Below are 16,176 nucleotides of genomic sequence, written 5' to 3'. Positions count from 1 at the left end.
ATCACAATCAGAGCATACTAGGTATATACTAGGTATACACAATCTTCTCATTCTTGAACACTCTCAGCTCATACTTGTGCACTACATTTTAAATTACTTACGTTTGCCATATTCCCAGTGTAACAGAGGCCAGCCACAACAGTCCAACAATAAAGAATTTGGGCAGATAGAAAGTTAAGCACTTCCTTTCCCCCTGTTAGGAAAACAATAGTGTGGTGAAGGTGTGAACCCACATTTAAGATTTTATTCATTCTTGACAGAATAAAATAACTATCATCTTTGTGTCACTCAACATGAACTGGATTAAGAGATTCATCTTCTGTATTTTTATCCTGCACAAGTGACTAGAGAAGACATTATATTGCATCATCATTTGTGTTCATAAGATGAAGTAGAGTTAGAGCATCCTATTTATAAGGTCCCACATATTTCACTGATAATGTAAATACATGAATAGGCTCCAGAATTCCTATTTCTCTTACACAGTATTTTAAAGTAGTTTAAAAAACCAATCAACTACAACATACAACATCAAAACTCTTCAAGCAAGAACAAAGCATAATGGTATCATAATTCTGATGACTGTCCCGTCTGTTTCATTTAGGCTTGGCAGACTCAAAATAATCTACTTCACCATAAATCATTAACTCCAAAGCTTCACATGTCACATTGTATTTTAGGAATAAAATAAATGTCTGTTTTGTAAGAATTTGGTTTCACTTTTGTTACCTTTTGAGAGAACTGAACAAAACAAGTCCTGTCTCCTCGCTAAGTAGAAGACAGTGTTGCATCCCTTACCTGTACTCTTATACCATGGTAGACACAAAGCCAGAACAACAACAATGCACACAGAAACAGCGACTGGAATAAATCATCCAGCATTCCAGGAAACCAGCTGTTCACCAGAAAAGAAAGGGGGAAAAATGGATCTGTAACAAAAAAAGGGGAAAAAAAAAAAAAGAAGTCAAACAGAGAGGAAAAAAGCTTTCATTATGAAAAGTTAAGCAGAATCTATCTACAGCAGAACAAAAAACCCCTAGATTTTTCAAATTACACCAGTAACTGAAACTGAAGTTTCAGCAGCAACCCGCTCTGCTGTAGAAACTCAAATGGTTGCCAGCATTTCTAGAAGATGTCAAGTTTTATTAGACTTTCTACTAAACCACTGTTAAATGTGATGACCTAAAAATTACCATACGATGACTAAGATGCAAATATTCTTTTGGTACTGATAGAAAGTGCTAGAATTTGATGTGTTTTACTGGACTAAAAGTAGCCTCCATTTTTAACTAAAGTGTGAGTATCTAAAAAATGAAGAAGACAGCAGACAAACAGAAACTGAAAGGTTCAGTATGGTAGGCACCTATTCCAATCACGGCTTTAAACAAATAGCTGACATTCATGTGACTGAGAAGAACAAAATCCACCTACTCCTTATGCCCTTGAATTTGCTACACTTGGAAAGGGTTGGTTTTTTAAATTTAGTTTTCTGAAGCCATACAAACAGCTGCTTATAAGTTCAAGGAGAAATTTCATTTTGCCTTCTCTTTCTTTTTTTTTCTACTTCTTTTTTAAAAAGGAGGCTTTCTAGAAATTCCAGGATACGCGTACCGTTGTAAAGTAGCAATAGAGGAAGTAGGATGGACATCCATTTCTGTTCAATACCCCAGTCTCTCATGGAGAATTTCCGCAGGGAATGTGCAAACAGACACTATAAAACAACAACAACAATTTATAAGGAAGGAATACAGCCTTCAATGGTTTAACCAGAGCTAAGAGAGAGCACAGCACATTGCAAAGGCTACTTCATGAGGTCTTTGCCACTGAGAACACTGTAAAACAGGAGCCAGGTCTCCTCGTTTCTACTTAAAGTTTGCTTGCTGACCCCAATGCAAATTACTTAATTCCTCAAGCAAACTAAGAAGTAAACCAACCAGTACATGAAAATCAACATTATGGGGAAAAAAAAATGTTGCCTCATTACTGGTCACACACTATCAACAACTTCCACTTGAATTCACTTTTTACAAAGCAGACTGCATTTTATATTCAGTTACCTCCTGAGCAACATCATCTATGTGAGAAAAATGCTATGCAAGTGTGCAGGACTTTGATGTCCCTACTCTGGAAATTCTGGATTTTAGATTTTATGTTGGTTTTTTTTTTTTTCCCCAAACACTTATTCTCCAGGAGGCAAGACAGGTTAGAAAGGATACATCATCTAAATCATAGCATAATTTAGGTTGTAAGGGACCGCTGGAGGTCACCTGGCCCATCTTCACATGCAAGGCAGTGATAATTTTAATGTTAGATCCAGGTCATATTCAACTGAGTTTTGCTCATTTTCAGAGACAAAGAGCCCACACTCTGGCCATCCTATTCCAAAGTCTGAGCCTACCTACACTGCAAAGAAAAAAAAAACTTTTCTTTAGCATCTCATCACAATTTCCTTTGTCTAAGCAGAATTTTTTTTCTGTTTAATCCAAAACCAGAGTTTAGAAAAACAAGTTTTCCCATTTATCCTATTTTCTTAATGTCCCTTCAATACCACTTGTAAAAACATAATAGCAGCAACTATGAAATACGTTAAGTGTTTCAGAAATGTTTTTACAGCCATTCACTGATATGTTAACTTTGCTGCCTGGGGTTAAATTACTAAACACAGCACTGCAGAGCAGCTGCCTCTATACTAAACTCCAGAAAAGCTGAAACAAAATCTTACCGTGACCATAAAAGTAAGAACTACAAAAACAAATCGGAACCATATTTCCACTTGTGAAAAAGTTGGATTATAGGTCTTCCACTACAAGAAAACAGAAGAGCCCAATGAATGGTATTTTGACAGACTACATACGACATCAATAATTAGCGCTTTATGCAGATACTGAAAAGTTCTGTGGCTTTTCAAAATTTAAAGGTACAACCAAATTCCACTGTGTCACCATGGAAAGATAAATTTGTACTCACAGGACTATCTGATAAAAAAATAAGCAAAGCAGCCTAATGGCAGTGCTTCTCTTTTATCCTGCCACTTCGTAACATACTCGGTGCTGTTATATGTTAAAGCACTCTCAGGACAAAAAGGATAGTCTTCATTGATTTCAGTTGCACTTTCAATCAAAGTTTGAATGCCAATAAATGAGTAAATCCAGTGTGTTCTTCTGTACTACCAAGGTCAATGCATAAATTGATTATGAAGAGGTCAAAAAGGTACAGGGGTACTTCTGTAAGGGGTTTGTTTTCTTAAAGCTTCCTCACTTGTCTCAGAAGTTAAAGAAAGGATAACTTATTACAAACACAGAAATCTTCACATGGGTTAAGGGGGAAAGACTCCTTCTTCTACTGTAATTATTAGAAGGGCATAAATATTAATTATAACATGTCAGTTTGCATAAACTCTGCTCTGTTGACAATTTATCTCATACCTGGCATGCTTCTGAAGCCATTTTTGAAATGTAAACTCCCTGGCACAATATATGCTCTGCTCATATGAACAAGAAGCTTTACCTTTCAATGTATTAAATCTGTCAACCTCTGTCTTGTCTTTTTAAACTGTAAATGTAGAATGAAAATTATATGTAGAGAAACCTATTATGCAAAAGGCAATCCATTGATTTCAACTGAGATCACCATAAACAACTGTAATAATGAAATAAATATGACAATGTTAGTTGCTGCGGGAAAGTTTGGGTTGGGGTGGTTTTGGGGTTACACACAGGGCTGCCTTAAAGGCAGCCTGCAAAGCAAGATAATAAACTGTACAACTACAAATGCCCCAACACTTTGTTCTGTTTGAAATCTGGCACTAAATAAAGAGTTTGTGAGCTTAGGGGTTTTTTTCCCCCTAGAGCTTATTTTTAATTATGTGCTTTATGCATTAGAATATTAAAAATATTAATATTTAGAAAGTTAATTCAGTATATTAAAAATATTTTTCCTTTACAGTAAGATTTTTGGTTGCAACCTGCTCTCACACACTGAATGCTATATACCATAGTAACCTGTGTTATAAACTTAGTTCAGTTCCCTCTTCTCCCAATGCAAATGTTTCTAAATTTCTTCCTGGAGTCAATCAATACACATGATATAAGTGTTTTATAAGCAATCTTTAGCACTATGAACTGAGATAGTTATTCCACTGGAGGTCATTTTAGTGAGTTATTTTAGTAACCTGCTTGTGTTAGCTGAAAAAAAATAAAAATTCTCTTCCTCATAAGCACAGCACCCCCCAAAAAAATCTCTTCATTTTTCTTTGACTTTGTTAAACCTTTCCAGCCCACACTTTCATGAAGTCTGGAAAATTTTGATAATTCTGATATACCTCCTGGAGAGGCTGAAAAAAATACCATCCTTCAGACAGGCAACATCTCTATAACCAAATGCAGAAAATTGGATTTCTAATCTAGCTTGCCTATTGTAAAAAGTATCTCCCAGCATTCAGACTAAATTTATGTTACAGAAAACAGCAGTAGTAGTTCTGAGAGAAAAATTTTTCCTTACAGAGTTTAAAAAATTGGTCTAGACCCTTATCAACAGTAAATGCTATAACAGCTCTGACATGAGTAGTGACAGAAAAAATAATTATGGTACATTTTTTTATTTATCTTCAAAAATCTGATACTTCTTTGTTACAGATAAAGCACACTTCTACGGCATTAAAGAGACTTCTTTTACTAGTACAAAGCTTTATACTTACTGTGAAAGTAATATTCTGGATGGTGTACGTTAACTTTAGATCTTCAAAGCTAACAAATATGTTGTACTGAGTGTAGTTCAGGTAGCCCAGATGAGCAACAATGATTTCACTGCATTTCTGTGAACACACACAGAGAATAGTACATAGAAGGCTTCAAATTATTCCAGAACATGCGCTCTTCGTATAGGTTGGAGAATTTGTTTCTAAATGGTTCAATATTGATGATATTTATTATATATCTCACCAATCTCAATCAGTCTGATCAGGACTTTCTTGAAAGATACCAGAGAGAGCAGAAGATACTGATAAAGTCAGTCAGGTGGATCAATGACTGAACAATAAACAGGGCCAGCTTTTCACTTAAGCTGGTGAAAGCAACTGCTTTCAGCACCAGGATGGATCTGAATAACTCTGTCGGGTCAAGCTGAAGAGATGGGGCTATCCTGTACTAACTCATTTTTTAAAGTTAATAAGAGAAAAGATAAAAGCCAAGTATATTGCTCTCTTGGCTGTGTAATTAAACCTAATGGAGCACTAGTAATTAATTTCTGCAAATTTCAATGATATGTGCATATATCTATATAAAAATAAAACACTTGATTTACTATATATGCTTATCATAAAAAACTTCAGCTATGGCCTTCCTCAAGGATTTGCATCTGGAGAAGCTGGATTGGATGTCTTTAATCTTAAAAATTTCAGTGCAAATTACATTAGAATATCCAAACATTTTTTCACAGTGACAAAAAAATTTAGCTTTTTCAGAACACAGTAGCCAGCTGATTTCAAGCAGACTCTGCAAGGTGTTGGAGAAGAATTTTTCTCTCCTCTGGAAGCTCACAGCCAATCTTCTGCTACAAAATTCCTTTCTTCAGTACTGCTAAATCTGTTTAGTGACTGAACAGGACCCATTGATTTACTGGCAAAGAGCAACTCTAACAAGAAAAAGGGGTCTTTAACAGGCAGTAGACAGAAGTCACAGAAGTAAACAGAAAAGTGATGGACAGGCAGCTGTCTTGTCAGCATCACTGCCCACATTGCCACTACAAATAAAACTGTCCTGTAGACTTTTTCCTGAGACGTGTTTAACAGACACATTCTTCTTATTTGCAGTGTAAGTAGCATGCACACAGATTTAAAGAAAATGCAGTACACCAGAGCTTTTTTTAAGCAAGTACATACTTGCGCACAACTGAGTAATCTTGTCCGATTATGAACCTGGTTGTTAACATATGGTGTGCTTCCATCCTTCACCACTCCCAGTACTTTGACTATCATAGTCACATTCTTCTTGAGGGATACTGGGATTAAAACAGAAAACATTAATCTATTGCTACATGCAGAAATGAAATCTCACAGAGTTCCAAAATCATTTAAAATACATATGCTATCCAAATACTACTCAGACTTACTCAGTTATACATTACTGGAGTAGGGGTATTTTTATATGTAGGCAGTAAGTCACAAGCCCTTTACTGAATCTTGACAGATTAACAATTACTAATACAGTATTTCTCACATATATAATAAAGGGAAGCTTTATTGAAAAATCAGTATCATTACAATCTACACACTTAATTCCCCCCAAAATGAAGAAAGAAATACACAGATTATTTAGATACTACTGTTTTCACAGGAATAACAACTTTTCCCCAACTCCTGTTGCTTCCAATTCAATCAGTGCTGTCCATGTCTTTACCAAGGGAGGGGGGTGAAGTGGAAGAAAAGCATATCAGAGGAAAAACCCACCAACCACAGCCAGAAAGCAACAGGATCGTGCGTAACAGATGAAATTAAAGATACAATAGACAGGTTGCTATAGCAATTTCCTGAGAATTAGGTAGGAGTCTCACCATCGTGCTGGTCCAACTCAACTACGCAGGTCAGCCACAGCTGCTGGTTGTAAGTTGACAGTGGTGGCGAACTTAAATTAAATGGCTTCAGCTGTAAAAAACCCCACAAAGTTAGCACCAGCCTTTACACTGTTACATGACATAGCTGTAGTTACAACGATGAAAGGCATGTCAATCATGTTTGTGAGAATGTTTTTGAGAAGAGATTTATATGTGCTACTCCATGGACAGTGTGATAAGCAGCTGACATAGAAGTCTTACAGAGAAGTAGTTTAAACAGCACATTTATTTTGCACAGCACTGCAGTAAGGGAAGGTATGACTACCTAAAGCCCATCAAAGCAGCAGCAATAAAACAGGAATTCAGATATGAAAAACAAAATCCTGAGGCCTAGCCTGAATATAAGAAATAATTTTAGCACTTTACTTCAAAAATCAGATTTGTGGGCCTTCATCTGCTACACAGTTTTAAACTTGTTCAACTATAATTACAAAAAAGCCCTGTTTTCCATTAGGTTTTCTAAAAATCCCACATTCAGTTCAAAAGAATGCAAGATATCATTAAAGATAAAACCTACATGCAAGAAAGACTTCTCTAATTTGAAATCAAGATGTATTTTAAAAAAAATAAAATCCACCCACAGTACTGTATCAATCCAAATATATAGAGGTGACTAATAGGTTAAAAAAAAGAAATGTCCCAGAGTATTTTAAAAAAATCCACAACAAAACCTTTTTAGTGCTTTCACAAAAAATACTTTAGATATTAAGTTGATAGTGAAGAGCCAGACAAACAAAAATGCAAGAACTGAGAACCAAAATATGAAAGCATTTAAGAACATGTGAATTTTCCTGTTAGAAAGCCAGATCCCATATCTTGGTCACATGATAGTGAACAAATAACAAGAGAAAGAAGTATTTCTTTACAGATGATAGAACGGGAAATCACAAGAGAGACATCATTAGTTGCCACTGAGTGTATTGTTTTTCAATGCATGTTCTCAATTTCTGTTTCTGAACTCCCTACAAGAATCTCCAACATTAATTCACCAGGGAAAAACTCATGCATTTCTTTATCAGAAACTGCCTAGTGCAGAAACATCCTAGAATTCTCCACCTGACCTGCTCGCAACAGGAAGAGACCAGAAATTGCTGCTGGGCTACTCATGAGGTAACACAGTGGTAGTACAGTATTACATGTTCAGCTTCAAACTGGAAAGCACCACTAAGACATTTAGAATAACTGGAGGAAAGGAGGGAAATGTTTAACATTACTAACATTAAATAAAGCCATTCATATAATCCAACAGTATTTATTAACTCTTACCTTTAGGCTGTTATTTAAGTCAGTTCTTGCTACAGAAGTTTCAATTACATTAGGACCTTTACAATATATAAGAAGGAAGAGAGAAAATAATATTGAAGTATACATATTACTGATAAATAATGATGTAAATACAGGCTTTCAAAAGACTGTACAAAATACCTCCCTGCAAAGCAAGTAAAACAGTATTCCACTTTTCAGATGTTTTGGATAAAGGGTAAAGCGCTTGGATATTTCAATATAATTTACAAATCTGACCTGCATGTTCCTTTAAGCATCTCTGCCATAGTATTTCTAGGAATGATTAAATTGGAAGTAAATTATAAATCAAGAACTCCATGTCAGAAGCCCTGAATGTGTACTCTAAACTACTACAACAAACCACACAATATTTATATACATATATCCCAAGGTTTTTATGGGAGTGCAGTCATGAAAGCACTCAGCTACAGAAAAAGCTAGCTAAGCACCGGTGGTTCTGTTGTTACAGCAACTCAAAGGTCAACAAGGACTGCAGAAAACACCTGAAAAAACCGCACGTTAAATAGCAGTACAAATTTTCCACGGCCAAACTGTTACCGCTACCTGGCTTACACGGAGCACAGTGTCCGTAATGCGCTGCACTCAAGGCTCAGCTACCAGGGCAAATGCATCCCATTGTATTTGGTGCATGATGCTAAAGCCTTTTTAAGTACGTGTAGTACTTGCCTATACAATCACAGTAACAGCACTTTCTGACTAATGATGGATTTTCATTGCATTGGTCTGTTTAAGCCCAATCACATGTTTGTTTAGCAACAATTCTCAATTTACTCAGATTGGCCCCCTCCTTTTCTACAGAAAACTGGGCTATCATATATTATGTGTATCATCACATCAATAAAGAAAACTGCATGGAAGCTGTATAAGCAATTTCTCCTGCAGCAGACAATCTATTTAATAAATAATTTCATGTCCAATTGTAGTCAGAGATGCTCAGCTCGTTATCAGAGCTTTTCTGCAACCACTCCTCCAATCACTCTGGATATGGACACACACACACTTAGCATGTACTGACCAACACATCCATTCACACCCTACTGTATGCAGCAAAGGGGAAGCAATAAAACCATAATTTATGTTAGAAGAGACATACAGAGGACATCTAGTTCACACCCTTGTTTAATTTGATCAGGTTGCTGAGGGCCATGTCCAGTGAAGTCTCTAAGATCTTTAAGGACAGAGACTCCCACAACCTGTCTGGGAAACCTGTTCCAGTATTTAACCACCATTATAGTGAGAAAAATTTGCTAATATCTAACTGGAATTTCTTGTGTTCCAGCTTGTGTTGCCTTTCCCCCTATCATCATGCACCTCTGAGGAAAGCCCCATCTTGTGTGTATCCCCTGATAAGGTGGTTCCAGACGGCGGTCCAATTTCCTATTTGATATGCAGGAGCATGCAGTACTGAGGAGAAGAACGCACACGTTTTTATGTACACAAAACATGAAAGGACTAAACCAGGAAAGTGACAGGGAAGAGTAGGCAAAGATCTGTGACTATACAGCAGGTTGTGAACACACAGAGATGATGTATAGCAGGATAACTGCATGGAAGCTGTATAAGCAATTTCTCCTGACATGAGCAGGACATAAACACCTGTATTTGGGCCAGTAAGATCCCTCTGTCCAAATGGTCTCTCCCTGTATATATTTGGTCTGGTAATTTAACGGAATTTATTAATCCTCAAAATATGCTCTTTCAATCACAAACTCAGTATTACAAAAATTATGCAAGAAGAGCAGTTTCTCACAAAAACCAAAAACTTCAAAGTCACTACGGAGAAACAATGGAAAAGAAGGAAGTTTATAAATGAGCAACATGGGATCACTGTGCAAGAAGTATTTTAGGTTAGCTGTCATGAGAGCTCTAAACGTGCAGCACTGCTTGGGCTCCTGCAACCGCTCTAATAACAATATTAACCATCTTACAGACTTAAAAGGAAAAATTAAGAATTTCAGCCATCACAGACAGAATTTCATATTAGAATTGCAGTGTAACATCACCAACAGCCACCCCCTATAAAATCAGTTCTGTATCATTGAACTTTTCAGTTCTCAAGTACATATAAACCAGATTTTTGAAAGGCATTTTTTGTTTTAAAAAGCATAATTGAGTTTCAGTGGGTGTTCACAGTTGGTGAGCCATCACGTCAGTAATTAAGTCTTGACAAAACAAATAGAATTAGCCTTTTTTAAGGTTGGTTTTTTTTTTTTAATCGGAAGATAGGAACCAATACTGGAACAGAGAAATCACAGTCAAATTTTTAAGGACAACAACCAAGCAAATAATGAAGTTCTAGTGCTATAACTGCTACTTCTCCAGCAAATGATATATAAAAGCTTTTTAAAGCAACTGACCAAAATGATGCTGTGGCTGTATTACTAACAAATGAAGACTAATTTAAATAGTTATTGTTTTTCTTTTAGTCTTGCTCACTTAACAGAATCACAGACAAAGGCAAAGAACCACCCTGAGGTGATGAACTGCACAGCTACAGAAAATGAGTTCTGCACCTTGGATTTCCTTTGCACTTGTCTCACCCCAAAGATAACACAGACCCATTGGGAAAAGGGAAAGAAAGTGAGTGCAACTTGGAAAAAAGACCAAACAAGTCTGTCTGTCTTGGGTTACAAGAACTGTCTTTATTTCTCAGATGAAAAGCAAGATTTCTGCCAGGCTTCCCGAACTACAAGTAGAGATGTAGACTGTGGTCAGTGGCATATTCAGGTAGCACAGAAAATATGGGGGTATCTCCCACACTTGCATTTACTCAGCGGGTTTGGTGAACTTTTCTCAGACTGTACCCTTTAATGAGGGAGCATTCTGTTGTTAGGGCCTCTCCTTCTATTCACAGGAAGCAAGCAGCTGTCAAGAAAAGCCACGAGGAATATCACAGTAATTGTTCTGTGAGTCTCCTCCCAAGGTAAACAGCATTCTTTTAAAAATATTTAAGTTATAATGAATTATGTCAGCCAAACTATCCAGCAGACCAATCTTACAAGGAAGAGAATCCCACAGCCATGCCAGGTCAGGTTCTGCTACTGATTAAGAACAAAACACTCAGTTTTGTCTTCCAGGAGCATTGCTTTTTGCCTAGTCTTACATAAAACACCTTTCTTTAATTTCTTGCAGCCTGGCAGTATAAGTACACAACTACAAATATGGTTCAATTTTAAAGCCAAATAGCCAAATTACACTAAAGTAAATAATTCCTTTTTTCCCCTTTATCATTCATATAAAATGTGCTTTTGCAAATGTGTTTATGCAGTATTTTAGGGGCCAAATAATGCCCTTCAGCATCCTTCAGCAAGTCACAGGAATATCAGCAGTTAACCTTTATGAACTGAAAGCATATTTAGGCCTTCGGCTGCTATAATAAATCAAACAGCAGGAAAGAAGGTTTTATTTCACAGACAAATTTTATTATTTAAGGCTATTATGAAAAATCTATTCCCTACAAGGCACAGATGGGCACAAAAAGCCTGAACAGCTGTCTCCAATTAATCTGCCCTTCTTTCCAAGGCTGGCAGGACTGGATGGCTCCCAGGCCTGGGCAGCCCTTCTCCCTCTAAAGGAGGTGAAGGACAGGGCAGAGGTAGAGACAACCCAACAGACAGGTCAAAAAGTGTCAGAGAGGGGCACAGGAGAACACACTGGACATGCTGGGTGATGTGGAAGTCAGCAGCAAATTGGGGAAGATGATAACAACCTAAAGTAATTCTTATATAGGGAGTGGGTTGCTTACTGACTAGTGATGCCTGAGATGGCCACCTAAAAACAGAGACTAGACAAGAATAAGGGAACAAAGGTACTTATTTGAAGGGCCTTCAAAGGCACACCTCGGGCAGTCAAAAGGCTCCACCCAAGATGGATCCTGAGTCACGAGTTCTTCACACTTTTGTAAGTTTGGTCCATTTGCATATCAGGATCAATTTTCCAATTACAACTTCAGTTAATGATGTAATTTCCCCAAGTTTACTCCCCTTCTTACAACGTTGGTTCACACATTTTGGGCCTAGGACAATCTGGGTGTCCTTGGAAAGCAAGCTTGGAGAGGCTTGTTATGTCTAACCAGCATGAGAGAACAGTAGCTAGCAGGCCACAAGAAACTTCAGAGTTACACACTAGGCAGTATGGATTTGAAAAATATAAAAATTAAAACCTAAGGAATCACTAGCAGTCCCTCCCTTCCCCTCTACCTGTCTGTCATTTCTGTATTGATAAAGCTCTCCTGACAGCACAATATTAGTATATTTAACACTGCCATGGCAGCACACTGACTTATTTTTCAAGAATGTTTTAGCCCTGGAAAAGCCCTCTGGCATGAAATAAAGAGGGCTCCCTTGCTTTTCAACTCCCTAGTGATACTGCATCTTTGTTGACCAGACTACCACAAATCTCTCTGATCTCCAGGAAAAGCACCCAGGCACTAACTGCTTAGCCTCCCAGGTCACATCAGGACTCTTCCAAAGATCTTCGAAACCAGAGACCTAAGCTAACACATTTAACAAGTGAAGTTCGTATTTTTACACTAAAATATTTTGTATTTCTGTGGCATTTATCACCCAAACATTTAGAAGACTTTACGAACAGTTATCAGTGTCCTCACAGGAAATTAAGTACTAGCACCACCACTTTACAGACAGAAATACAAAGAATTAATGTAGCAGTCTGCTGAAAAATTATGTTACAATGAAGCTGTTTTGTTTCATTTTACTGACTCTCCCCTGCAATGCAGTTGCAAATGCTAAGTCTTTGTAGGTAGTACTCCCATGAAAAAGTGAGATGGAAGAAACACTTCCCTGTCCCTTGCTCAGACATCTCAGGAGCAGTAAGCTCATTAGCACTTAAATACATCCATAAATACCAACAGGTTTAGACAAAATGTAGGAGAACTGTAATCTTTTAAAAAGAGAACATCCTTACCTGCTATTCCTATGAAGACTGTCAGACCAAAACAAATAAAGAATACTACAAAGACCAGAACAAAATGCCTTTTGGACAGTGTATACAATCGCATCGGGGCCAGCCTACAGGAAGCAAAAGAACCACAGAATTAGTGTCAGTCATATTTCTAAAGGGTCAGAAAATAGACCCCATTCATTCTTCAACAAAGAAAATTAAACCAAACTCTGAGGTAACATGTAACACTAAGAAAAATAATATTAATGCTGCTTCATAGAGCAAGGATAACAACACGAATTATTAAACATATATATGAGCACACATATCTGTGCTCCACAATGTATGAATTTTGCCCATTCTTTTTATGCTAGGGTTTTCTATTGTCCTAAGACTTGAGCAATAGAAAACATTTGTTAGAGGGAGAAAAAGTTGTGGTTTTGTTATTTCGTACATAATTAAATAAAATAATTTAAACATCCAAGACACTATGTCTCTTGCAATGACAGCTTAATTTAAAGGGACAGACATCACTAAGAACCCAGTTACCTGCACAGGATCTTGAAGAGCTGTCTATACCCCATAAATATACTTCACCCCTGCAGGATCATCCCTAACAAGGAGTAGGGCAGAACTCCAGATCTGCTAGATGCGCATGCTCAGGCTTTGAATTCTTGTCTGAGCTCCACCAAAGCTTGGGAAATAGAAACCTGAACTTAAGTTTACTATCGGACACCTAAAATACAAATACACATACAAACAATGTCATCTCTTGCACTATGCTTTGGTGGTTATCATTAGGTTAAAGACAAAATGGAAGGGGGGGAGGGCAGGGTGTATTCAAAAGACCAATTGCATTCCCTGGAGAACAGGTAACTTCCAGTTCTGTTAGCCTAAGGGAAATATGATCAAATAATTAATCCTAGATAAGGTATCCCTCCTGTATCTTCCTTTTTGTTAAACACATAATTCAAAAAATTCTTGAGTTACACCAGAACTGAGCCACTATATACCTGGCTTTCTACTGCTGTTCCAGTAGGTATGATCACAGGAATCTGTACAGTTTACATGGGAAAGCTGTAGGACTGGGGGGCTGATGGGGTGTATGAGCACCATGGCAAGAAATGAAACTGTAAGACTTCAATGACAGTGCTCCCTTTTAGCTTGGAATAAAACAACTTCTTTTTGCCAGCTGAATGGTGCTCTTACTGGTTCACCACATTAGCAAAGAATTGCAGAAAAGGTGGTGAAATTCTTCCCATAAGCCCAGCCTGAGCCCTGGGACCAGGCTGCATGCATGGCAGCCCTTAAAAGCAAAGCAAACAATTCACTTTAAACCAGTACAAGCCTTTGTTTTCTTTGAGAATCACTACATTCTCTACAAATGAAGCACTAGCAAAAAAAAAAAAATTACATTATTCCTTCACTGTAAAGTTTGAGAGATCCAAATCTTAATTTATTAACACACAAAGGAGGTGGGAAAGGGGGGAAACCCCACAGAAGTAATGAGAACTGCAAGCAAGTAACTGCAAATGTTACGAGTCTGCACAAACTGGCCATGCAGAACTCCAGGCAGAGCACCTGCAAAATACTTGCCATACATCTTTACACACAGCAGAAACTCTGCATCAATCTAGATGTCAGAACAGCTGATTTTACAGCCAAAAAAGCCAAATCATACATGAAACTACCAAGTAATTACCACAGAAGCAGCGTCAGATCTCCGTCAGAGATCATTGCACAGAAGCCTCACAGACAAATATGATTTCGACTTTTAAAAACACCAATTAAGACAGGCATTTCAAACCAGAACTTGTCTACACAACTTTAGCAGGGATATAACTGCAGTCTTTTTCTTAAATCACTATCTTAAAACCCCAGCCTTCATTCCTTTAAACTATGTGAAAGCTATTAAATCCGTACTAGTACAAAAATAACTAACTAAGGTGCATTGTTCTACCAGCTCCAGGGCTCCTTCAGTTCCACAGATGACCTGTTTACCAAAGTACACCAAGTATGGGATACTATCTTGAGATACCTAAGTATTAATCTTAACAAGAAAATCCTTGATTATAAAAACAGCACATAAAATGTTGACACGCCTAAATTAACTATAAGAGTTCAGGTGGATACCACATGCTTCATGGCAGAGCACATACTGAGGATCTCACAACACAGGGAAGTCCATGGGTCGAGCATAGCTGACAACTGGAAGAGTATCATGTTTGCAGTAAAGCATAACACATAAGCTGTTCAGAACAGCACAAGTGTATTTGGACATCCACTTGACAGCTACAGACTGATGTAGGATACTTCTGACTTGCTGTGCATGCTCTTGGTTCTTTTGATAAGTTTCCTAATTTCAAAATTTTGCAGACACTTCAAAATGCATGATGTGAACATGAAAAGCAGCTCCCTCTCCACACTCCTTACAGGACAGTCACCAGTTCCCCACCCAGCCAACAGAGTATTACAACCACTGGCAATTAGCACCTTGATTTACTCATAAGCCAGAGTATGTGTGCTTGTGAGCTTTTGAAGAAACATGTTCCAGACACTGGCTCATTCTTTATTCCAGCTGCTCTCCGGATGGTGCAACACCTGGCAGTCAGAATGGGTAGGTGTACACCTACCTACCAACAGGGATGCTGGTACCTAACACAGACTGGAGACACAGAGAGGAGGGACATACCCTGTGTTTTCCTTTCATTCATACCTGTACTCCTCAAGTCTCACTTAAGCCACCGACTAAATGTGCTGCTTTAGAGGTCAGTAAGGCAACATGGACACTTTTATTAACAGCAAATGTAAGAACTCAGCCAAATCTTAACTACATTTCTCAAGAGGGCAAACAACAATTTATAGCATTTTTATCACGCTTCGTTGCCCCTCGCCGCAGTCGCAGAACTTTCTTGTGTAGATTTAAGTGTCTTGTTGCACCTATCACCAGCTGACATACAAAGCAGATAAAATCACCTTCCCATAAGTTCATTGTTTAACACCTGCCTTTGGGAAAGAGATTATATAAAGTTTATGAATATACATAAGTGCAAGTTGGTGATCCCCCACTGACAGCTTCTTTCTTACATTTGAATGGCCCAATAAAGCATGAAATGTTGGAAACACATTTATGAGAAAATTTTAAAAGGTTCCTCCCTCTGGAAGCACCTGTTCAAACAAGTAAAGAACTGTGCTTTGCTTTACCAGCAGAAGATGCTTTAATCAGCCCAACCACAGCAGTCAAACGCTCAGGACTAGCCATCCAAGTGTCTGCAGCTCTTTCAGGCAGCTTTTACCACCTATACTCAACTTTATCCTAATTCAGAGCTGTTTATAATTAACTTATGCCTGAAACTGACT

General features: G+C 37.7%; 1 protein-coding gene across 3 annotated transcripts in view; it reads right to left on the bottom strand.

Moving 5' to 3' along the window:
- TMEM181 (transmembrane protein 181) overlaps positions 1–16,176 on the bottom strand; it is a 36,850-nt gene that overhangs the window by 10,171 nt on the left and 10,503 nt on the right. For all 3 annotated transcript variants that reach the window (XM_048297495.1, XM_048297497.1, XM_048297496.1), the window contains 9 exons: positions 12,841–12,944; positions 7,876–7,931; positions 6,550–6,640; positions 5,879–5,997; positions 4,697–4,813; positions 2,723–2,803; positions 1,612–1,711; positions 799–929; positions 102–193 (listed from right to left, as the gene is read on the bottom strand). In XM_048297495.1, the coding sequence (XP_048153452.1) occupies positions 102–193; positions 799–929; positions 1,612–1,711; positions 2,723–2,803; positions 4,697–4,813; positions 5,879–5,997; positions 6,550–6,640; positions 7,876–7,931; positions 12,841–12,944 (891 nt within the window). The remainder of the gene's footprint in view (positions 1–101; positions 194–798; positions 930–1,611; positions 1,712–2,722; positions 2,804–4,696; positions 4,814–5,878; positions 5,998–6,549; positions 6,641–7,875; positions 7,932–12,840; positions 12,945–16,176) is intronic.

Source organism: Corvus hawaiiensis, chromosome 3, assembly GCF_020740725.1.
Source record: "Corvus hawaiiensis isolate bCorHaw1 chromosome 3, bCorHaw1.pri.cur, whole genome shotgun sequence".
Taxonomy (NCBI): Eukaryota; Metazoa; Chordata; class Aves; order Passeriformes; family Corvidae; genus Corvus; species Corvus hawaiiensis.
This window is presented reverse-complemented; position numbering and strand designations above follow the sequence as displayed.